General features: G+C 39.5%; 1 protein-coding gene across 1 annotated transcript in view; it reads right to left on the bottom strand.

The window, feature by feature from the left end:
* The window catches only part of grin2ca (glutamate receptor, ionotropic, N-methyl D-aspartate 2Ca), an 87,859-nt gene that overhangs the window by 39,758 nt on the left and 24,198 nt on the right, over positions 1–23,903 (bottom strand). Inside the window, exons 2-3 of the mRNA XM_059347943.1 lie at positions 22,653–23,103; positions 7,037–7,638 (exon numbers count right to left, since the gene is read on the bottom strand). Coding sequence (XP_059203926.1) covers positions 7,037–7,638; positions 22,653–23,087 — 1,037 coding nt within the window. The 5' untranslated portion in view covers positions 23,088–23,103. The remainder of the gene's footprint in view (positions 1–7,036; positions 7,639–22,652; positions 23,104–23,903) is intronic.

Genomic DNA, 23,903 nt, shown 5'->3' with positions numbered 1-23,903 from the left:
AAGGCAAAGGGGTCTTTTTATCATAGATACAGTGTTTTTTATGAATCTAGCTCAGGGAAAAATCTCATTAAAGAGTCAATAGCTCAATATTTGACCTTCAGACAACCAAAACAAACCTCTTTTCAATTCCCCAAGTAACTGAAAACTTGTAATCAAACCACTGTCTACACTTTGTGTTGGAAGTTCTGTCCAAAAACATTGAAAAATGTCCATCACAGTCCCCTAAAGCCTAAGGAGACATATTCATTTTGCTTGTTTTGTATGACCAACAGTGCAAAACCCAAAGATATTCAGCTTTCTCTCACAAAAGACAATGAAAAGCAGCAAATCCTCACAATTTAACAACATCGGACATCTAAAGTGGATGGATGGACAGTCGTACAGACAAACAGTTAAACAGTCAAAACTATAGCATGCTATACAATTTCTTTTTGCTATACTTTTCCTTTGGCCCACCATGAGGTTGACTTTTTAGTTCTTTATTGAAATATCCCAGCAACTGTTGGCTCGGTTGCTGTGAAACTTTGAAAACACATTCATGCTCCCACCAGGATGGATTATAATAACTTTGATCCACTGACTTTTAAATCTAATGGCTTTAAATATCCTCATTGACATCTTCAGAATGCTTGTTTTGGATGACCAGCAGTTAAAAGCCCATATAGACTTAGCCTACTATCTCACAGCAGCAAATCATCACATTTTAGACACTGGAATCTTTAAAGTTGATCAGTCTTACAGACAGCAGTTACAAAAGCTAAACATTTCATGGATGTAGGAATGGCATGCCTTATTTTAGTTCAGGCTGATTTATCAACTATAAGATGCATTGCTATATGATTTTGTAAAGACATTCATTGTCCCAGGATGATGAACCCTGCTGATTTTTCCTTTGGCCCACTATGAGGTTGACTGTTTAGTAATTTTATTATATTATATCTTGAAAATGGCTTGTTAGCTGTGAAATTTAGAAAACATATTCATATTCCCCTCAGGATGATTAATAATAACTTTGATCCACTGATCTTTAAATCTACCGCCATAATCAGATCAAAACTTCACTTTGTTTTTACTTTGTTTAGTGCTTTGTTTTATACCAAATGCATACCAGAACATTCAATTTCCCTAGCCAAAATATCTTATTATCATTGATAGTATTTTCTATAGATCTAACTATCTAAATCTCTTTAAAGAGCAATGTCATCTATCTGTACATTATTTTGGTCCAGACTGGATAATCAACTAAAAGATGGATTGCTATATGACATTCATGATCTCCAGAGGATGAACCTGACCGACTAAAGGTTGACTTCTTACTACTTCATCAAAATATCTTAATATCTATAAGTTTTGGCTCAATTGCTGTGAAATTAAGTAAAGACATTGGATGAATTATATTAACTTTGATCCACTGACCTTTAAATCTAGCACTATTATCAGGTCCAAATTTCACTTTGTATTCACTTTGTGTAGTGCTTTTATGACCAAATACTTGCACAAATGACATTCCCATCAGCCTCGGCAGCACTTAATTACACATTACATTGTAAGCATGTAAATACAGCAAGTGCAACCTCACAGAGCAATGACTTCAAATTTGTTTTTCTTTCATCTCTTTGTATTCCATAAATATTGCAAACACTTAATATATTGTTTTAATTGTTTCAGTTGCAGATACAGTTCATATGTTACTCTTAAGATGACAAGACCTTATTAAACTGATTGGATTACGTCACAAATGCCTCGTCACGGAAAATAAAGACATGTTTGCGTTGACACAATAGAGACACACAGTGTCCTGACAGCTTCTGCACTGTGAAGAAAACAGCTTTCTCCTTCTGATTCCATTGTGTCATCACTCGCATCCTCTTATATCAGACCTGTGGCGCCGCTCTCTCACCTCACTCGCCACTCCAGCTGAGGTGATGAAAGCCTGCTGGGAGGAGAATAGCCTCCAGCTCTGTCTGTGTGAAAAGCCTATTTAATCTGGTAATCTGCAATAATCCCATTAACAGGTGAGCTGACTCATTATCAAAAGCTCGCTGGTAAAAAAAAAAAAGTCTCCAATCAAGTGAGGACAAATCTGAGAACCGCGGGGGATGTTAATGTTTGATCTGGCTGGAAATAGAAGAAATGACTGACTATAAAGTTAATGGAAAGTGCTTTGTTCTATCTTGCCGACCTTCACGTTACTGACAAGAGCCGCTGCTGCTCACATCGTGCCTGCTGGGTTTAGAAAGTCTAAAAAGAAAAAGGGGGGTTGTACAGTATCAAAGCCTGAGATAATGTTCACCATTTTCTACTTTTTCATGCACAATTTGGGTTTACAAAAGGAAAAGTTGTCTCCCCTACGGCTCTGAAGACTCCAAAAGAAAAATCACTTCTGACATGGGAGGGAGAGAGTGATGTTTCATAATGCAAGAGGAGTGTGTGATGCTTGTGTCCCATGGTGACCGAACACAACAACACACATTTACACACACCATGTTGCCAGTCTCCTTGAATGACCTTTGTTTACAAGAGCCAAAAACTGATGCTGGAGCAGTTTTCTTCCCTTTGCTGATTAAAACATTTTTCTAACAAACCAGGATTTGCTCCATGTTGTGTGGCACAGATGGAGTCAGATTGCTCTTTTGGGCATGGTTTAAATGTGACATAACCACGTCCATATCCAGTCACCAACCACTATATTACCTCGCTATCTTGCAGAGATATAGGGGGAGTGCTCAGTGCTGAGGACATGTGGAGATAAATGGCATGCAGGGCGGAGGAAACAGTTTTGGGAAGTGACAGTCGCCACAAAATGTGCTTCACAGCAACAAACAGATGGGAAGTTATGAATAAATAAACAACTTTTGACCTCTTTTTGCCAGGTCCCACAAGTAGGAGCTGAAACTGCTCTATCTTTATGATCTATCAGGAATGAAAGAGAATGGACCACTTGCACAATAGTGTGACGTATATCTGTTTTACAAACTGCACGTCACTTTACTTCCTGTTCAGTATACAGCTATGTTATCTTAGCCTCCAGTGCTCACATTATACTTTTTATTTGTTACTTCACTTTTAGCAATTAGCTTTATACATATAGTATTTACCATGTATAGCAGGGCTGTTCAATTAATTTGGAATGGGGGCCAGTTCATTAATTTGAAGCGAAATAAGGGGCCGGAGAATATAATAACACATTTATGTATTTAATTCCAATTTTAATTAATTAACAACTTCAATTCAAAGTGCACCAACAAATACAAAACAAAACTGCATAGTATGCTTCTAATAACATCTTATAACAACATGTTATGTTGCATGGCACTTTCAAAACATTTCAAACTGCTTTCAACAATAATCACCTCACCCATTATAACCCTGCTAACATGAGGGAAAAAAATCACTCTAGTCCCTTAGTTCTTCACAATTTTATCTTATCTGCCTATATATTGAAATTGCATCAGACACCTCAATATTCATATTATGAGGTGAATAACATGTTAATTGAATCATACTGTTCAAAAATCAATCCTCATTACTTGCTTGACTAACATGCCCGTTACCTCGCATGTAGTTTACCAACATTTGCCATCTAATGAGAGAAATGGCATTTTTTTGACTAAGCAAGAGCAGTGAAGTCAGGTGTATATGTTGTCAGGGCAATGCGCAAGCAGTGTTGCAGGTGCTGGTCAGTGAGGGATATGCGATTGTGGGTTTTCATGTGTGAGAATGACGACTCACAAGTGTATGTTGAGCCAAACATTGTCAGAAGAAATAGTGCACTCCCTTGAGTGTGGAACTTTCTCTTGCATGAATACATGGGTCCAGAATTGTTCAAAACCTGCCTGCTGCAATGACTGTCGCAAGTCATCTGATGACTGAATGTCAATGAGTTCCAGTTGTAAAAAACCCTCATTCAATGATGGTACTAACTGCTTTCCTTTTGATGCAAAGTCTGCCTCAACATTCACACAGAAAGGGTCCTTAACAAATCTCATCACTTCACTGGAGATGCTGAAATCATCAAACCTGGTGGCAAAGTTGTTTTTCAGTGAATCAATAAAGCCTGACATCACGTCGGTAATGTGCAAGCCAGATTTCCTTCATTTGGGGAACTGGAGCATCTTCCCAGGACAAAGAAACCGAAGAAACACTGTTCAACTGATGTTAGCTAATGAGTGAGTATATGCTAGCCAACTAATGCTGTATGCTTCAACTCATTTGTAACAGGATAGTTAATTTCACCAAGCTTGTTTGTTTGTTTTTTTTTTACCCTAAAATAATGAGGCTAGCCTGTCAGCTACGCTAGCTGGCTGCTAAACTGAAGAAAAGCGCCGCCAGGTTTATGAGGAGTGTGTTTAGCTCTATGGAGTTTAACTTGGACCCTCTTTGCTCTTCATTAGTTAGTTTTTATGTGTCCTCCGTAAGCTGTCGCACTTTTCTGATGCTACAGAGCGACATAACATTAGCTAAGCTGTGAAATCGGGTTAATACTGGTGCTATACCAAGTTACTAGCTAATGTCGCTAATAGTTATCTAAGACACTGAGCTGATTATCTAAATGATCAGAAACACTGTTGTTCAAAACCAACAGTTGGCCTAAATACTATGAAAAATATGTACAAAGCTATCTGTGAAAAGTGAAGAAACTAACTCTAAGTGGAAGTATAGCAGTTCAACTAATGTTAGCCAATGTACTAGCATGCTAACTAGCTAATGCTGCATGCAAGAAAACATTTTCATGTTCTATAATAATGACTCCTCATAGTGTGATCCAAGACCGTCAGACAACGTTCCTCAGCTTGTCCTGAACAAGGTTAGCTACAAATCTAAATTGAGACAATAAAAAGGAGCATTTAGTTCAAACACTTAAAACAATCCATCATTATGTTATCTTGACAGGTGACCTCCTGCAGCTAATGTCTGTCCTCTCCTAGCAGTAAAGGCAGAAGTAGTGCTAGGACACCACAGAGGAGTTTGGAGAGTATAGATGGAGATAAAAAGCTTCAGATTTTAACATGAGAAACTGCAATTTGTCCTCAATCATCAGTAGGCTATGTTTGATTTTATCTCTGAACACAAATCTCCCTTTGATTGACAACCTAAACGAAAACAATAGAAGTGACCGATCAGAAAACATTGGAGACCTATTTTCAATATTATATCTTGATTTTCTTGTCAAGATATAAGGATGCTCAGGATGGGTTCTTCCATGGCTCATGCTACCCCCTTTCAACAGGTTTCCTGAAAATCTGGCCACTACTTTTCCCCAAATCCTGCTGACAAACAAACCATTAAACCGAACTGAAACATAATCTCCTTGGCGGAGGTAACATTAGGAGCATCACTCCTGAAGATTGTCTCTTGTTGGTCTTGGCTCATCTTGCACATTTTTATTACACTCGAGGGTTCAATTTAAAATGAAAGTGTCATTCTTAGTGTCTCGCCGATGTTTTAAACACAACAAATAAGACACCATAAAGTACACATGAGATAGTCTAAAGCTGCAGGGCTTCATATCTCATGTTCACCATTAGCACCGTTTACAGCAAGCCTTGGGAAGAGACTCCACTCTGTAACTCTCTTTAATAAGGACTGTCTTCAAGTGGGCCTGGTGGACATTTTTCTTAACATGAGAGCAGTCTTTGCCACTTTGCTCTTCTGTCTTCTAATGCATGTATAAATACAGGGAATGGAGTGTATGACCCGCCACAAAACATAGGAGTTCCACAGAAACAATGCACCATGAATCTTTGACTAAACTAAATACCAGATTTACAGAAAAGTATTACAGATAAAGGCCATTCACCAAAAGGCTGAGGAAACAAAACAATTGTAAAACATTGTCAATTCATGCATTAATAATGAAAATTTCTAATTTTTAATTAAAACTCACCAATCCTTATCTGTTTTATACAATAATTTAATTTTAAATGTGCTATTTATCACACTAAACTATGACTATAAATTGGATACATTTCCATTTGCTTCAACTTTGCTGTTTGTTTGTTTGACACTTACTCCTCTTTTAACAGAAGCAGAAAAAAACAGACACTTCTCACTAAAATATGTTGATTTTCTATGTTGCTATGTTCACACTGTGGGCCTTGATGCTCAATTCAGATTTTTTTGCTCAGATCTGATTTTTTTGTTTGGCTGTTCACATGAAAATGTAATAAAATTTGCACTTATCTTGATCGAAAATGTAATAAAATCCAATAATGGAATAACTTCACCAATAATGGAATAAAATATTATAATGGTAAAACTAATGCTGAACTTAAAGGTTGAATATGTAGAATTACCAGAATACCACCATATATTGATTAAGATAGGCAACAACAACAACAACAGAAAAATAATTCCTGCAGTTGGTTGCCAGACCATTGCTAAGTGCGGCTGTGACTATGTTGGTAGAGTGGGCGCCAACTGATCGGATGATTGGAGGTTCGATCTCTGACCGTGGCAGCCTACATGTCGAAGTATCCTTGGGCAAGATACTGAACCCCAAATGGCTCCCGATGCTGCGTTCATCGTGTGTGAATGAATTCCCAATGGTGGCAGGTGGCACCAGTGTGCCCTGGTAGCCTCAGCCACCAGTATGAATGTGTGTGTGAACAGGTGAATGAGCGCAGTCTGTAGTGTAAAGCGCTTTGAATAAATATAAGTGCAGTCCATTTACCATTTACCATGCAACACACCGTTGCCAGGGACACCGCTCTGATCAGAGTAAAAACCCCTCCAAGTTAAGTGCAAATTTCATTACGTTTTCAGGTGTTATTACATTATCAGGAAATGATTACATTATATGGCGCTACATGGCCAATATCAGACTCCAGCTGGAACTGCTCATGGCCCGAACACAGAAGAGCAATATTTTTTCTGAGGTCTAAGTCATATATGAGCAAAAAATCAGGTATGGGTCACATTTGCCTGCAGCCTGAACATAGCCATAGAGATATTGCTCAACAAGGTTGTTACAAATAAACGCCCACTTGTCTGAGTCATATGCTACATTTTTCTCTTGGCCTGTTGTTCAGCTCACCTGAATAGCGTGTCATTCGTGACGGATGGCTTGACGGGGTTGTGACAGTCACTGTGGCCCTCAGGAACGAATCCTCTCTGTTTCCGAAAGCTCTGCACGCCTTTCACCACAATGGCCACGCCGTCCCTCACCCTCTTCCTCAGGCTCATCCTCCAGCGGTCCGTGATGATGCTGATGAGCCCCACGGGGAAGCTGTCTGGCGGGGGGATGTCGGGGTTCCCCACCGCCAGGCTGGGGATAATCCAGATGTAGCCCGGCCCCACCAGGCCAGCCTCGGCCGCCATGCTGAACAGGTACTGAGCCTCTTCATGGGAGCAGTACACCAACAGCACCTGGGCATCAATCTGCTGCAGCAGCCGCCGTGCCCGGATGTCGTTCATGCCATCGGCGGACATATCAAAGGTCAGAACGTCCTGCAGGTCCCATATGAAGTAGCTGGTGTCTGTGAAGGATTTAATATAATCCACGTAGGCTTCGTAGCCCGGGTAGAGGCTGGTGATGACCACGAAGCTGTCCCAGTTGTACTCCTCCATCACCTTGAACATGCCGTTGATCTGCTGCTCAATGGAGGAGCCCAGCTGCAGGAAATTGGAGCCCTCACCCTGGAATAAGAAGAAAACATCATCATGAGGAGATGCATGAAGACCTTTATGGTTTGTTAACCAACTGCACACAGTTTGCTCCTGACTAACAAGCAAAATAACACATTTTAATTCAATTTGTATAACGTGCAGTCCAATCTCTGGAGGATCGTCTTCATGCCTTTGAGGCTGCACACACACACACACACACACACACACACACACACACACACACACACACAGTTTGTACTCTTTGTACAAATTACACATGGAGAAGTGAGTTGCCCAACCAGTAGACTCTGTAGCTCTGACAGGAGTTAAGTGGTTCTGCTTTATTTTGCTCTTCCAGGAGCTGCAGACCCATTCATCACTTAAACTCACATGTCTTACTTTTGCCGCGCAAACACTGGCCGTCATCCACACTTGCAAATTCAGAGGGATGGCACTATCACTGTGGCCAGCGTCGGCTTTGCGTTTCATCTGTCTTTTCTGCAGATTCAATGACCTTGAGAGAGGAATGAACGTTTTTTCTTTTTACTGTACTATTAAAAGAAGATGAATACTTTATAGCATTTTGCGGTGTGTGATACTTTCCCCTTGAGATTTATATTAAAGCAGTGTTGCCAGTCTTTTAAAACAGCACTTTGGGTGTAAAGTGTAAAGCTGCAGCACTGAGAAGTTTTTCCAATGAGTTGCCAAAGACAAAACACCTGCTGTGGCGATTTCCTGAGGAAACAGCCAGCAACAGATTTCTTGCCTTGTGATTTAGTGTTGAGTGACCATTCACAGGTGCTGTCTGTCACATTTTAAACTCAATGAATCACCAGTGAAAGAAAACGGCAAAAAAGCCCTGCCCTGTGCTCTTTACTGTGTCGTCATTTGTTAAGAAAAATTCTGAATTCCTGCAGAAACAGAGACCTTCTTAATCATTTAGAGTCATCGATCATGATCAAATCACATGACTCCTTCGTGACGTCATAACGTTAAACCTTCAGCGTATTTACTACCGTCAGCTTCACTCTAAAGTACTGACTTGAAACTTCATGCTGTTTTTTGTTTGTTTTTATTTGATGATGATAGGCCAAGTAAAACCGGAAAATAAGGTCAAATATATTTAGCATAAAAATATAGTTCTAGGAAAAAAACTAAAAAAAACAATTTTCCAAAATCAGATTTGATGGGGTTTTTTTTGGTTCAAAATGTTGATCCAGTAAGTCAAAGTGAAAAAATAATGATCAGGTCATGTAGGTGTGGTTGTGAGGGAAAAAATGATACCAACATGGCATGGTAAACATTTTTGTGTGGTGTATAAAGGCAGAATGAAAAGGATTCAAAAAGGGACAAAAAAGCCAAAACAAATGGTAAAATTAAAAATATATAGATGTTCTTTCAGGTCAAATAAAACTGAAGCTTGCAGAAGTTCTGATGGAATCTGTAACAGATTTTTGTCTAATGAACAATGATGGGTTCTTTCATAAAAGGTATGTTGGCCTGTTAATAAAACTATTAATTACAACTCATAAAGTCGTAGTGTCATATCAGAAATATGTACTAGTATACTTTTATACTACTACAAATGCTAAGACTACTAAGACAAAGGGTTTGTAGGTTGCAACTAATAGCAAATACAACAGATATTAAAATCAGTTATAAGCCATTCACTTAAAATTCTTTGGCAGGTGTGATCCTTTTCTGGTAAAACTACAGAGCATTTAAACCAAATTCAATTCATTAACAACTCATCAAATACAGACTTGATGTAAAAACACATCATAAATAAGTTATTAACTCTTATAATTGCTATGACTGGAGCTTATATGCATCTCACTGTCCTATAAGCAGCTTGATACACATAAGCAGATGTAGATTTATGGGGCATAGAGTCATAAGTGTTGGTATAAACCAGGCCAGCAGTCGTCTCTTCACAGTAATTATACCAAGGTATCACAATTAATGTGACAGTGATGGATTGATGCGACTCTACATGTGGAGCCATTAGTTTCATCAGAGGTTATTGATTCTTCAGCAGATTCCAATTACTGTGGCCCGTCTTTACTGTGCCACATGCTCTGCAAAACAAACATCATCATTAAATCCCGGGATCATTTGTAGAAGCATGACATCAGTGTGATTGAGTACACATTAGGGTGGGGTTTGTTATTCTTTTAGGCCACTTTTAACAAAGCTGCTCTTGTCTGCAGACTTTCTAAAGTGGAAATGTGTGTTTTAGTGGTGCTTTATGTCGCTGTAGTGGAGGCTCTGTCTCTCTCTCCGTCAGGCTGATAGGTAGGCGGCCCCCTCCTGACCCTCTCCCTCTCCGGGGAGAAAGCACTCCACCCTGAGCACCGGGCCCTCGGAGCCGAGGATTGAAGGGGTCAGGTATCTTGAGACTGCAAACAGGCCTGTGATCTTATTCAGCCTGTCTCCTCGCTGTCCTTGAAAGAAGTTCAGTGGTCTTGTGATGTATGAGCATCTTACCGTTTCAGACGTCATGGCTAAGTCCACTGACTTTGTGCCTGTGACTGTACCGCACTCATGCCCCTGAAAATATTTCCTTTTTCCACTTGTCACTGCCCTTGTTTTCTCACACTTCTCTTCTTATATCCCCAAACACTGAGGAAGCTTTATATAACAGAGGATTTTCATGCACAGATTTTGATTTGGTAGCCATTTGACAACTATATGTGAATTATGCCTAAATCTATATCATAATTGCACTGCAACAGTGCCACTGGTTATAATATATACTAATGTGTTCATTTTTAATTCATTAAATTAAAACCCAAAGCTCATATTTTCTTTCAACCTCCAACCTCAACATTGAAAAGTATGTTTTCTTTGAAGGATTACCAAAAATAAACAGTTCATTGTAGAAAGAAACTGTAAAAACAGGCATTATAATCGAAATTTGAACTTTTCGACGGTCCTTGAACTGATCACAGTACAGTTTTTGTTAGAAAAACTGACCAAATCGAAGCTTAAAATGTTGATATTTGTGTCAGAATCTCTTTATTCTACATGTGTCATTTAAAATTAAGCGTTTGCACTAACCAGATCCTGTTAAAAACATTAAATTCTGCTCCTCAGAGACACTGTGAAGACATGATTGATTCTGCTGAGACGAACGGTCACGTTACAAATATTCACTGAAAATCTGTTTACACAGGGCAGAGAGGAGAGGACAGGAGAGGCTGGAAAGATGACAATACTTGTACAATATGTGTCTGAGCTCAGTTTAAAGGACTGAGACAGATTAGACTGCAGTGGAGGCTGGTCAGCTGCTAACATCCACCCTGGCTGCAGTGATCTTATGCAGGTTTGTCACGGAGGAGCTTTAGAAGATGGTATAAATCTAGTCATTTTCTCCCTCCCTTCACTGTCCCACAGCAAATCTGTCAGCGTTATTGCCTTATTCTTGTACGTGCTGCTGCCTGTTACTGCATCTCACAATCAGTTTGTCCCCCGACTGGTGATAAGGTGTCAGCAGCGTGTGTGTGTGCGTTTATGCATATGCTTGTGTTTCCGTATGCCTTGTACATACTTAGTCACCCAAGGGTCTGTCAGAGCAAAGCTTCCTGCAAACTACAATCTCAACAGCTCAATTAGCAGCAAGCAGACTGATAGCTGAGTCCAAATGAGCCTGGGGCATTACCACAGGCTCAGCTGCAGCTCAAAGCCTCGAGTCACGACCGCCCTGTCAGTGTGCAGAGCATGTGCTGCACCGTCCAACGCATGTGGTTGTAGGGAATGAAATGAAACAGTCACAGTCCGTTACACAGACTGTTATTTCAATTCCCCACCAGCACCTTTCTAGGAGCCAAATGCAGACTAAAGAGTCCAGAAAGCTCGGAGTAAACAAGTCGTAGGATGTGTTATCTGACCACGATCAAATCTTTAGAGCCATTCCCATCGGCCATTCTCAAAAGTGGGGAAAAAAGCATGCCATCATGGCTGCATCCCATTTCTCCCCTGATCTCCCTCCAAGAATTCTGTCTTCTGTCTTTGTAGCCTCAACATGATGAACCGTTCGATCAAAAAAAGAGAAAAAATGTCAGAATGGAGCTGCAAACCTTATTTTGAGCCTTACAATGAAGATAAAACAACCTACTTAGTCTGAATTAGGTTACCAGCATTACTAATAGGTCTTCATGAGCATTTATCAATATGAATTTGTCAGAATGCAGTGAGAAAGTGCAAAAGAGGGGCTGGACACCGAAGAAATATCCCAGGAGATTTGGAATTGAAAATGAAACTCAATACTAAACTTGAAGTCGGCAACATTTAGAGGTTAAGGTGATGTTTTAGGCCTATGCCAATAATAACTGAAAAAAACGAAAGAAATTTATTGCGCATACTTATTTTTGTCACAGCCACAGGAAGCTGCTGCAGACGGCCTGAAGAGCCAATACGTTGGGTTATCAGTGTGTAAGGGCTCTTTCCCCCCAAATACTTGATTCAAATTTTTTCCTGCACACACCTTTGTGTGGCTTAATTGTACCGTTCAATACATATACAAGCTCAAGACCGTGACTAACAAACCAAAAAAGCTTTTTTTATAGAAGCGTTTCATCTCTAGAGGGTATTACATTCCATATTTGTGATTGTTTTAAAGAGTCACTTGTCTGGCCTGTAGATTTTGTCCATGAGTCACTAAAAGCAAAAGAGTTTTTATCTGTTTTGGTCTTCTATTGACTAAATTCTAAATGTGCGTCACACTAGGGCCCTATCGTATCGTTCACAAATATACCGGTATAATTTTTTTTATGAGTAAAAAAAATGCATATCATGATACTGACAACACTTATGCTTCTTGACATAAAAATGTAAAAAATATTGTATTTGGCAACTGTTGAGATTTAAGATTTAATTACTTTTATTAATCCCACAATTCAATCTCTGCATTTAACCCATTCTTTTTTACACACAAGGGAACACATCATGCAAGGAGCAGTGGGCTGCATGTTGTTGCGCCCGGGGAAAAGTCATATTTTCTTTATATTTTTCAGTATTTTATGAATATCGTCAAGAATATTGTCGCAAAAATACCTGGAAATATCAAGATACTCTTTTAGGGCCATATCGCCCACCCCTACGTCACACCTCCAATTCTTTTTAGCATTTTGACTGACAAATTCAAGAATGTTTTTGTCTCCTTAGCCGGCTCTTCACTGTTGCACTACTGCAAAACACTGATACACATTATGTCTAGAAGAACTGAGCCAAAAGGCAACTTAAATGTAAAAAAAATGGTCTGTGGTCTCCCAACATCTGCAGTTACAACAACTCACTTCCTCACTGATGTGTGATGTAACACCCCTGATCATTTTCATTTAAACTTAATAAGCCTAGTATATTTCTAAAACTGTAATATTTAATTTTGACATAACTGAAAGTGCTCTTCATTAAAGGCTAGGCAGTGTCCACGTTAAACTGCTGCAGAAAGCTGATTTATATGTGCAGGGGTTGGGAGAAATTGTTAAAATTTTCTTATGTGGTGAATTAAATTTTATATTGTAATTGATACTTAAAATTCCAGGTACTTCACCACAATAACACAGAAATCCCCTAAATCCAAAATTGGCATAAATCTAACAACCAGAGGTTGTGTTAGAAGCCTGGAGGAACAGTAAAGTAAAATCTCTGTGATCTCATGATACATATGATCATATTACCCAGTGCTATGGATAATGTATGTTGGATTATGACCTGGCTGAATGTAAATGGGTATCAACCATGCCTCTGTTCAATCGGTAAGCTGTACTTCCACAGTGTTTCCCACAGAAGCTCACAGTAATAGTCTACAGTCCCAAAGAAGATTACAGCCATTGAGTGGAAAGCTTAACTTCTCAAGGCTGAGATTACACTCACAAGGGTAAAATATACAGAAGAACGGCTATCTGTTTACCAACACGGCTGCACAAACTCTCGCGTTTGTCCACACAGGCAACTTTTAACCCTTTGGTGTATTGTCCAGCGTGTTGTGCTCACATCTTGGATAGTCCAGATGAATGAATGCAGCCAGAAGATTAGTTTTGAAACCAGTTTGAGTTCAAGATAGATGAGAAAGTAGAGCAGTGATTATCTCCGAACCACAGCTGTTTATGTGTCAGTGAAACCAATACTTCCTCTCTCAGTATATACAGGACCAGGACACTAGCAGCACCTGCTCTTAAACTCTCTGTGGAGAGCTGAAGGTTATTTCAATGACTCAGGTGAGGATGCCCATTGATAGGCTTGGAGTGCATCCAAAAACCTAAAGGAAACAAGAGATTAAAGTCACTCGGCTCAAAAGGGGTCGAAGCCACAATGAGATGATGCGTTGCAGTAAATGTTTTGTGAAATTAGAAGTGAAGATGTAGAGTGTTGTACGGTTCCCCTGGTCACGTGACTGAACTGCAGATTCTATCTCTCTCTGTCCTGATATAAAGAAAGACTTCTGGCCGCGGCTCTTTGCTGCGACATATGTCTGCCTCCACCACGCAGCAGGAAATGCCCTGGCGTCGCCTTCCTGTCCTGCTGACGTCACACAGATCCTGCACAGACACACAACTCCCCTGGCCCTTTTCCACTTAAAAAACCAGCACTATGACACTGTGTAGATGCTGTGGAGCAAGACTGAAATAATATGCAAATGAGCACTGAGGTTGTGTCTACGTTTAATGCACGAAAATCAAGAGAAATCACAGAGTAACCAGGTGTTGAGACATTTGTAGTACTGAGGTTATCATTAATAACCCGACTAATTAAAATATCCCACATATTCTATTTCTAATCTGTCACAGCCATGGCACAATTAAAGCACAACATATATGACTTTAACAATGAATCAAGTACATATATTTGGCTAATCTAACTGTAATAACACATTTAACACAAATGGACAGTTACTTCAATGAGTATTTTACCATTTTTGTCTTTTTATAATTCAGTTTGTGCCCCTAGATTTTACAGTTATATTCAACTAATTTGCAGCAAAGCTGCCTCCTTAACGATTAGTCAAATTATTGTTTGTTAAGGTCTTAGTTTGCTGAGATTTATTTAATCATTTCATCATTTTTTAATGCCTTTTTCATGCTGAATGACTTATTATCCCAAAAACTTTTGAGCACATCTCTGGTAAACACAAGATGAACTGCTTCTGCATGACTCTTTGTGGAAAAATGAATTAATTCATCAGTTAATAATGTTAAGATGTGGTTGTCGAGGACTTTCTTTAGTCGAGATTCAGTTTGCAACAATTTGGAGGAAACTTAATGTTGCCTGGATAATCAGTGATGAAAAGTTGGAATTGATATCTGATGTATCAAAGTATGTATTTTCTTAAAATATCCACTTTTAGCAGCAAAACCATTGATTATACTTTGTTACGGTGCTGTTTAAGCACTCACAGCAAAAATTATAAGGAGTTCGTCAGATATCTAATTTCTCTGAATGGTCACTATGCTGCACAAGCCAGCCAGCCTCTGAAAGGTAGAAAGTTGAAGTTACACTGCTCATTCATATGTACTGACAAGTTGCTCCCCCATGGCTGCTTTGTAAAAACTGATGTGCACTTGCTGTGCCTCGGTCTAGACAGGTTACACTGTAACTGTGCCGCTGGTTTTAAAATGCAGCAGGAGGTGCAGGAAGAGACAAGTGAGTTCAGGATGTAGTGAAGACAGACGGCGAAAAAAAGGAACTGCTCTAGTTTAGAGAAAAGCCTCGGGCTCATGTTCCTGCAAAGACAATCAGGGTTTTTTTTGTGTCTGACTTACTTATTTTGTCCACTTACAGCTCTGTGGCTCAGGGGGTGTGATCTGTCAGACCGCACCATGAATGCTTCAAAGGATGCTTTGAATCTGAGGGCAGGATGTTGAACTAAATGCATAACAATAGAAAGACTTGTTTCTGGGGCTATCTTTGTTCGGGAATTAAGAAGTTACAGCGACCCTCCTTTGTGTAACTACTTCTGAAGGACAACTCTGGTGCATATATCTTCAGAAATGCATCACTACTTTTTCCAGCCTCACTATTATTAAACTACTGTACTCATCAAAACTACTGTACTGTAGTCCAACTACATTAGGAAGGACTTTTACCACTCTGTCTTACTGAGATGCAATCACCACAGCAGTTGATTCTGGTCTCACTTCAAGCTGCAAGAAGTGATGAGGCAAAACTTTGTTTAACCCTCTGAAGTATGTTTTCATTAAAATATTGCCAAAAAACACCAATTATGATCAAAAGAAACTGTTAGAAATGGCATTATTTGAACTTTCCAACAGTCCTCGAACGGATCATAGGTTAGGAAAGTTTCCACTAGAAAAACTGACCAAAACGAAGCTTGAAATATTGATATTTGTGTCAGAATCTCTTTATTCTACATGTGTCATTAAAAATAAAGCGTTTCCACTAACCAGATCCTGTTAAAAACATAAAATTCTGCTCCTCAGAGACACTGGGAAGACATGATTGATTCTGCTGAGACGAACGGTCATGTGACAAATATTCACTGGAAATCTGTTTACACAGAGCTGAGAGGAGAGGACAGGAGAGGCTGGAAACATGACAATACTGAGATTGTTTACAATATGTGGAGAAAACTGTTTTCCCCCAAAATTCATGACACTTGTGGGCATTTGGAAAAGTGTTTATACATAAATTCCATTTAATATTATTTTATTTTTTTAATAATGTATCAGAGAAATTCCACTTGCATTTTTCTTTTTCTTTTTTTATTGTTTTCTGTCATTCATTCTGTGTTATTATGCACAAGGACATGTTTGAGTTGTTCCCACTTCGAGCCATGATTGCGCTGATTCCTTAGAGCTGCAGATTTAAATAGATTGTATATAATACAGTGAAATACAAGGACACAGTAAGGAAAATGTAAAAAGAGCAAGGTTCAGAGTGTTAAAGTCAATTCTGCACCTTCAGCTTCTGTAATATAAACATGATCTTTTATCTTCTGGTCTTAAATACCTAAACGTAGCCAAATGTTAACCATAGAGACGACAGATTGTACGTTGTCTTTTGGAGCTTGTATTGTTGTCTCCTGGCGACAAAGCAGCCATATTTCAGCCTTTTAAAGCAGCTGCAGCTCCAGCTTTCACAAACATTTCAATCATTTATGTCAGCCATCAATACTAACATTGATTTATTCATTGTTTGCACATCGAGCAGCACTGAGGGAAGTGATTGATCTGCTAACAATAGTGAAGTATGTAGCTTTCATTTATTTATTTTTTTTCCGTCTGACATACGGCTGCTAGAGTTCTAGACAAATCAGAAATATTCTTACTGGAGTTAACTTTAGTCTTCATCTGAACATCTTCATTGTTCTTTCATTGGCTGAACTTTTGTCATGATTTGCTGTTTTGATCTCAGCGGGACAGAAAATAAAGAGGATAAAGGTGCGTGCGCTCTGAAGCTGCTGCCGATCAACAAACTAAAATGTCCCGAGGACAGGAATCAGTTTATCACCTAATTCTATGCTGTCACTTATAGAAAGATCAAACCCTCGGCTCTCAGCGATATCTATGAAAAATGAATGAGCTCCATCGCCTTGTTGACTACCTCTGACAGCGTCCCATAAATCAATCGACGGGGCGGCGCCACTGATTGTTGAGAAGAAGACAGAAAGAGGGCTGGAACAAACCCGTCTGTGTACCTGCTTCAGAACTGTCATGTGCACACTTTTACATTTACAGCCCTTTAATATTAATCAGCCACCAATTAAATCACAATGGCTGATTACTTGTGTTATCTAAATTATTTGTGACATAAATATTTGCTTGACAGATGCAAATTTGAATAATAGAATGACCAAAAGAATAGAGAGCTTTATTTAGACCGCAATGATTCTTTGGTAATCGACTCTTTTCCACTTTTACAAACCCGGGCTTTGGCTCTCTGGATTCTGACACGCTACGACATAATGGCTGTAGATAGACCTGAGGTAGATCTATAGATCCCAGAGGTGAAACGCCACAGCTCCAGCTCTCTCGGTGTGATGTAATCTATAGTGGTCCCTTGGACAGATATGCTGACCGACCCAACAGCCTGCCAAACTGTAGCAGCATGTTATTGACGGGTTGCAATATCCTTAAATTTCAAAACCCTCTTTGCACTGTCCTTATACACCCAATGGCACTCACTCATATTTTCAGGTGTCGCTTTGGATAAAAACATCTGATAAATGAAATTGTAAAACTGTAGCATTAAGCTTCTCTATTAGGGTGCTTTCACAACCCAAAGTTTAGTCCTTTTTTTTAAACTCTGGTGGTTAAATCCTTGTTCCCGTTCATTTGGTCTCTTGTGAACGCTTCAATCGTACTCTGGTGTGGACCAAAACAACCGATCCCAGACCTCCTGTGAACAAACGCTAATTTATCATTGCAGAATCACCAACATATTGCTCAAAATAACTGAATATTTCCTTGGTGGTAGCAGCAGATGGTGGTAGGAGCATCAAGGCTCTCCTTCTCTGATTCTACTGCTGTCTGATCGAAGCACATCGTCTGTGGAAATAATGGATCAACACATTGTTGACGACCCGGAGCCTCAACAGGAGCTCCTTCTCACTGTTTCTCTCCACATTAGTTTGGTGAACACCAGAGCAGATTACGGCCTCTAGAATTAGTTCTATGTTGCTATGTTTATTTCCATGTTTACATTATTCACTGCCAACTTTCCAACCAATAAGAAATAATACTGCATTTAGATTTCAGTTCCTCACCTTCATACATGCCCCTCTGCAAATGTTTTTGTTTTATTTGGTTCTCTCCCATTTCTGCACTGGGAAAGAAACCAGACTAAATACAAAACTAACCAAATGTATTAATTTCACTCTGAATCGGATGAACGAAATAAACTGTAACAAGGATTTAACCACCAGATTTATATTGAAACGGACTAAACTTTGAGTTGTGAAAGTCCCCTTAAGCAAGTTCTGGGTTTTTGCTGTTTTTGCACCAACAGAAAAGTGGCGTTCCTGACAGTAGAAAATGGTCATCAGCGTCTAAAGACTTGTAGTTAAAAGGAGAAAATATGCAAAACCACATATGTAACATTCTCGGCATGTGGGCCTAAGACCATGATAAATTGTCATTCACCTAAAAAGTGACAAATGATGATGTGAGGCATGGTGGTGTGTGTGTCACTCAGTGACCTGGCACCTCAGTGGGAAGCAGAAGATTGCGTTTGGTTTCCAGTAGGGTCGGTCTATATTAATAATGCATGCACTCACTGTTCTGTAGGACACTTTTAATGCATTCACTATGTAGAATATATTAATGGTCTCAACTTCCGTCAGTGTCTAATTACTGATGAAAAGCAGTCATTCATTTTTAACAGCTGCCAGCCTTTGTCATTACACTTATTTCTTATCACACGTGTTTATTCAGTAATTTATTATGATGGAGTTGCCGCTACTGTCCTCAAGTAAGAATAGTTAGAGCGCAAATGAGCTGCAGGAGGCATTAACTGCTGAGTGACATCTCTTTTATTACCCTGGAGAAGCCGTGCTGATGGCAAAATCACCCATGTTTCTGAAATGGATGCAGCTGACGAGGGAGCTGTCTATAAAGCTACATGAGTTACTACAGTCTACAGTTAACTACTGCAGTCCTACTATTGTCTAAAAAAATAGAAAATGCTCCAAGATGAAATGGGAAAAAAGATAACTATATTCTAATTCAATACGCATATGTCTGAGAGGTTTATGTTGGTCACCAATAATCAAACTTCTTACTTATGTATTTGCCAAAATATTTCTAACTAGAATCTTTCCCACTAACTAAATATTTTCCCACTCTAAAATTCGAACGATTGTTCACATTGTTAAATCTGAAGGGCAAATATGTTTGTACTTAAAGGCTTTTCTCTGTCTTTCCATTTTGAGAGGTCGTTAATTAATTGATATGATGGGTTTTTCTAGATGTGGTTGAAATGAGGAGGTGGTATAAGAAGTGGAGTTCAATGCACGTGATTTAACGCACATGACATCGGATTAGTCTCTCATCCAGCAGAATGAATACAAGTACAAGGATGTTGAGGCAATTTATATAGTCGTGGCTCAGTGCCAGATATTTTTGGGTACATTGAAAGTTGCTTCATATTCAGCTTACATGGTGAAGTTGTCAACACACATAATATTTGGTCAGCTGTATATGGTCAACCCATCATAGCTGACATCCCACTCCAGTAGTCAGTGCGGCACTAGTCTTGTTCCTCTAATACACATTCCTAAGTATCAAGTTTACTCTGAGCAGGAACATAGAAACAGAGAATAACAATAATGCAATGTGTAAGCATTTTTTAAACAGTTTTTTTTTATTACTATATTTCTATAGTTTATTGATTCGAATAGAAAATATCAATCTATGTTTGTGGCTGTTATTGAGATGGTTGAGCCAGTTTGGACTACTATGAATAATAATGAATGCCTGTGGTCTGGTTTTCATCATGAAGTCTTGCTTGTTAATTTATCAGATTTTCATGGTCTTAGTGGTCTTAATGGTCTTTATGGTCTTACTTAACTGTTCTTGAGCCCTTTCTCTTCTTCATCTGCTTATATCTTTCAAAGCATTTTTTTCGCAATTCTTTCTCCTGCACTTTCTGAGTAGGATTGAGATGGTCCTCTGTTTGTGTCATGCATTTCATTATTATTAATGTGCAACTTTCACTTTAGTCTTTAAAGATTCATAAATTGGCAGAATCTTGTTGCAGTGTTTCAAACTGTATTTTTCTCCATGTGATGTTTTGTAAGGAGCCACTAAAATGTCATCAGAAAAAAAAGCCATTCTGAAAGGATTATAGTTGCTCTCTGTGGCTCAGGCCTCTGTGGTGGGTGATCATGCTCCTAGAGATGGATCATTGCTGCAAAACCTTCCAGCTTCAACTCTGAAAGCAGTTTAATGGCTTGAATGTGTCGCCAGTGTCCCTCAAGCAGTTTACCTCACCTGAGAGTTACAGTACTAATGATTCAACTGTCTCTGGAGGCCACAAACTATATGTAGTGACCTACTTAAACCTAATCTCACTGTATCAGTTAGAATCAACCTGTGAGGCATTTGTGTTTTATGCTTGACCTTGACAAAGTTTCCTGAATCAATTCTTCCTTCTTGAATCCATTACAAGTCTAATGCAGCCTCAAATAGGCATTTCTGTTATATTTATTAATCATTAAGTATTTTTAAAATGACAGATTGTCCTTGTCCATCTCTGTAATGCTGATTACGGCTGAAGTAATGAGCACCTAAATGACTGTGCATGTGGGCTCTTGTGTGATTATTTGACTGCTCCCGAAAAAGAAATCAGCACCTTGAGTGGAATTGTGATTAAAATGGTTTAATTTTAGCTCTGAGGTGTTGTAATTACCACAGACTCTTTTTTTTTTTTTTGCTGCAGGCTCTGTTTCAACTGATTGATTGGATATCTAAAATATCGACCAATCCATCCAGCTTTTGTGAAAATACAGAGTGCTCTATTTAACCTGAATTTAACTTGAATGCAGAATACAGTTTCGGGTGAGAGAGCTGCCAGCTCTCTCTCTCTCTCTCTCTCTCTCTCTCTCTCTCTCTCTCTCTCTCTCTGCTTCCCATTTTCAGAGCCTGCTCTGTACACCTACAGGATGGACATCTGGGAAACCGTGAGAAAATGTTCTCTGAATTCGACAAAACAGTGTACTGGATTAGAAATCTCAGACTATCTTAAGTGAGATCTGAGTACTTCTTGCACCACATCAAAACAAACCAGCAGTAGTCGTAGAGGATCTCTGCTGAGACTTAAGCTGCATAGTTACATGAGACAGTGTGGAACCAGCTTCCCCACAGTGTTTCTGTTTACATGACACAATAGAATCAGACTGATCCGTCTGGAGATATAATACCCTGCCTCTGCTGCTCCACACCTGCCTGCGTCTCCCAAAGCTCACAATTTACAGCAGCCACGAGCCAGGACAGGATGATGGCGTGACATGATGAAAAGCCATCGCCATGCCCCCATTAGTGTATGAATTTGAAAGTCTATCATTTAGGCTATAACATTATGAAAATGACGTGTGATTTAGAGTTGGACTGTAGCTGGCAGATAATCTCTATTCATCCTGTCATTTCTTCTGTTCATTACTTTATACGATACTCGTCGTCTGATGTGAGTTTCTGACTATGAATGATAAGAAATGACCTGAACATTTAGACTTCTTTTCAGCCTGAAGGATCGATCTGTAGTTTCAAGCAAATGCAATGGGTTAAAGATCTGAACCCTACCATCCCGCAGGGTGGATAATTGAAACATATGGTTTTTTTTTTTAAAGATCACCTACAAATAAACTGTCAAAATGTATTCTACAAGTCTCAATTAAAACATTGTCAAAAGTAAAATGTTTGTAATAACCAGAACCTGTTAAAACATTAAATTCTTCTTTGTCATTTTACATCTTTTTTTGGTCTTTTTTATTCATTTTACGTCACAACATTTTACCTTTTGTTGGGTCATTTTATATATATTTTGATCATTTTGTGTGTTTTTGTTCATTTTGTGTCTATTTGGTCATTTTTTGGAAATTTCTACCTATTTGGGTGTCATTTTACATCTTTTTGGATATTTTACCTTTTTGGGGGTCATTTTATGTCTTCTTTGGCCATTTTGTATTTTTTTTTTGTGGTAATTTTGTGTTTGTGACACTTGTGGGCGCTTGGAAAAGTGTTTATATAGAAATTCCATTTTATTCAAATTAAAAAAAAGAATTTATCAGAGAAATTCCCCTTTTTGCTTTTAATGATTTCTGTCATTCTAACTGTGTTATTCTGCACAAAGACATGTTTGAGTTGTTGTTGCAGGTGAATTATTGCAGTGAAATACCAGGACACAGAGAGTAACATGTAAACGCCCTGAAATGAGCGAAACAGATGAGTGGTTGGTTTTAATTTGAAATCATGAAAATGCTTTAAAAAAAACTAAAAAGTACCAATTAAATTGGTAAACTTTGATTGGTTAGTGACTGTGGCTGAAGCACCAACCAGCTCCTTACGACCCTCTGCCGTCACACTGACCTTGTATGGCAGGACGACAGCAGAGCCTCCGCTGATGCCCACGATGGGCACCGCCGTTTGAGTGGAGATGAAGTCCAGGATCTGTGCCACGGCCTCGGAGCCCACATTGTCCTCGAACACCACCCCATGGACGCGGTTGGTGGAGAGAGTGTCACAGATGCGGGTGAGCAGCGCCCGCGGGTTGGTGTTGTTGACCAGCACGGTGATGGGGTTCACCTCCAGAGGCAGGTCCATGAAGTTCTCCCGGCTCAGCCGCCCCTTAATCTCTGTCTGGTAGGTGGAGCCGCTGAACACCACCGCCACGTTCACGGCGGGCGTCGGAATCCCAAAGGGCCGACTCGAACAGAAGGGCGTGGCGCAGGACAGCAGCAGCAGCAGCAGCAGCGGCGGCGGCCACCACGGGGAGTCGCTCAAGCAGCCTAGACGAACGCCCATCTCAGTCACCTACTGCCTGCAGGAGGGTCAGAGTGGAGGGAGGGGTCAGCACAGGGATTGACATGTTAGATACTGCTGTCTTTTTCTGAAATGTTGTGATAATACGCAGTAATCCCTGCTGGCCGGGCAACCAAACTGCCTTTTGTTTAGAGTTGGCTTATTTTAAATAATGACCTTTTAGCTTCATCTCTGCTCAGTGTGCCAGTCCGCCTGCCATAACTAAGACAGTGTAAGAGCCCATTAACGGAGCCCAGAATAGTATTTTTAGAGTGTGTCAGCGTGCGACACGAGGCTGCAGCCAGGCTGTTGCGTCTTAGGGCGGCAGCTGCCACCCTGCTGCTGTTATATTCTGCGGTCCAACCCAACAGATGGTGTCCAGTGTTTAATGCAACAAATGGAGAACAAGAGGATTTATCATCTTTCTCTCGTGACATCACTTTTGAAGCTGTTGCTTAATTTTTTTCCAGCGCTCCCAAGCATTCAAATCTGCCAAAGTTGTGCATGCATGTGTTTGGCTGTGCAGAGTAATTGATATCCACAGTGTTATTATTATTATTATTATTATTATTATGATTTGTAAGCTGTTTGAAACTCCAGTTTTTGAAACTGACATTTGCATTATTCAGACAGCAAAGTCTATATTTACAACATGATTGAAATCCCCAAGTTGGCCTTTGAAAAAAAAGCTGAGCTCTTTGTGCAACATTGCATTACTAATGGTCTGGATTGCAACCAGTAACTCTTGGCCAAACTGTCTTAATTTCTTCCAAAACCCTAATTGCTTTGCTTCCTGCCCTCTGGAAGGTAATGGAGGAG

Source organism: Centropristis striata, chromosome 13 (genome assembly GCF_030273125.1).
Source record: "Centropristis striata isolate RG_2023a ecotype Rhode Island chromosome 13, C.striata_1.0, whole genome shotgun sequence".
In the NCBI taxonomy this organism is placed as follows: Eukaryota; Metazoa; Chordata; class Actinopteri; order Perciformes; family Serranidae; genus Centropristis; species Centropristis striata.
This window is presented reverse-complemented; position numbering and strand designations above follow the sequence as displayed.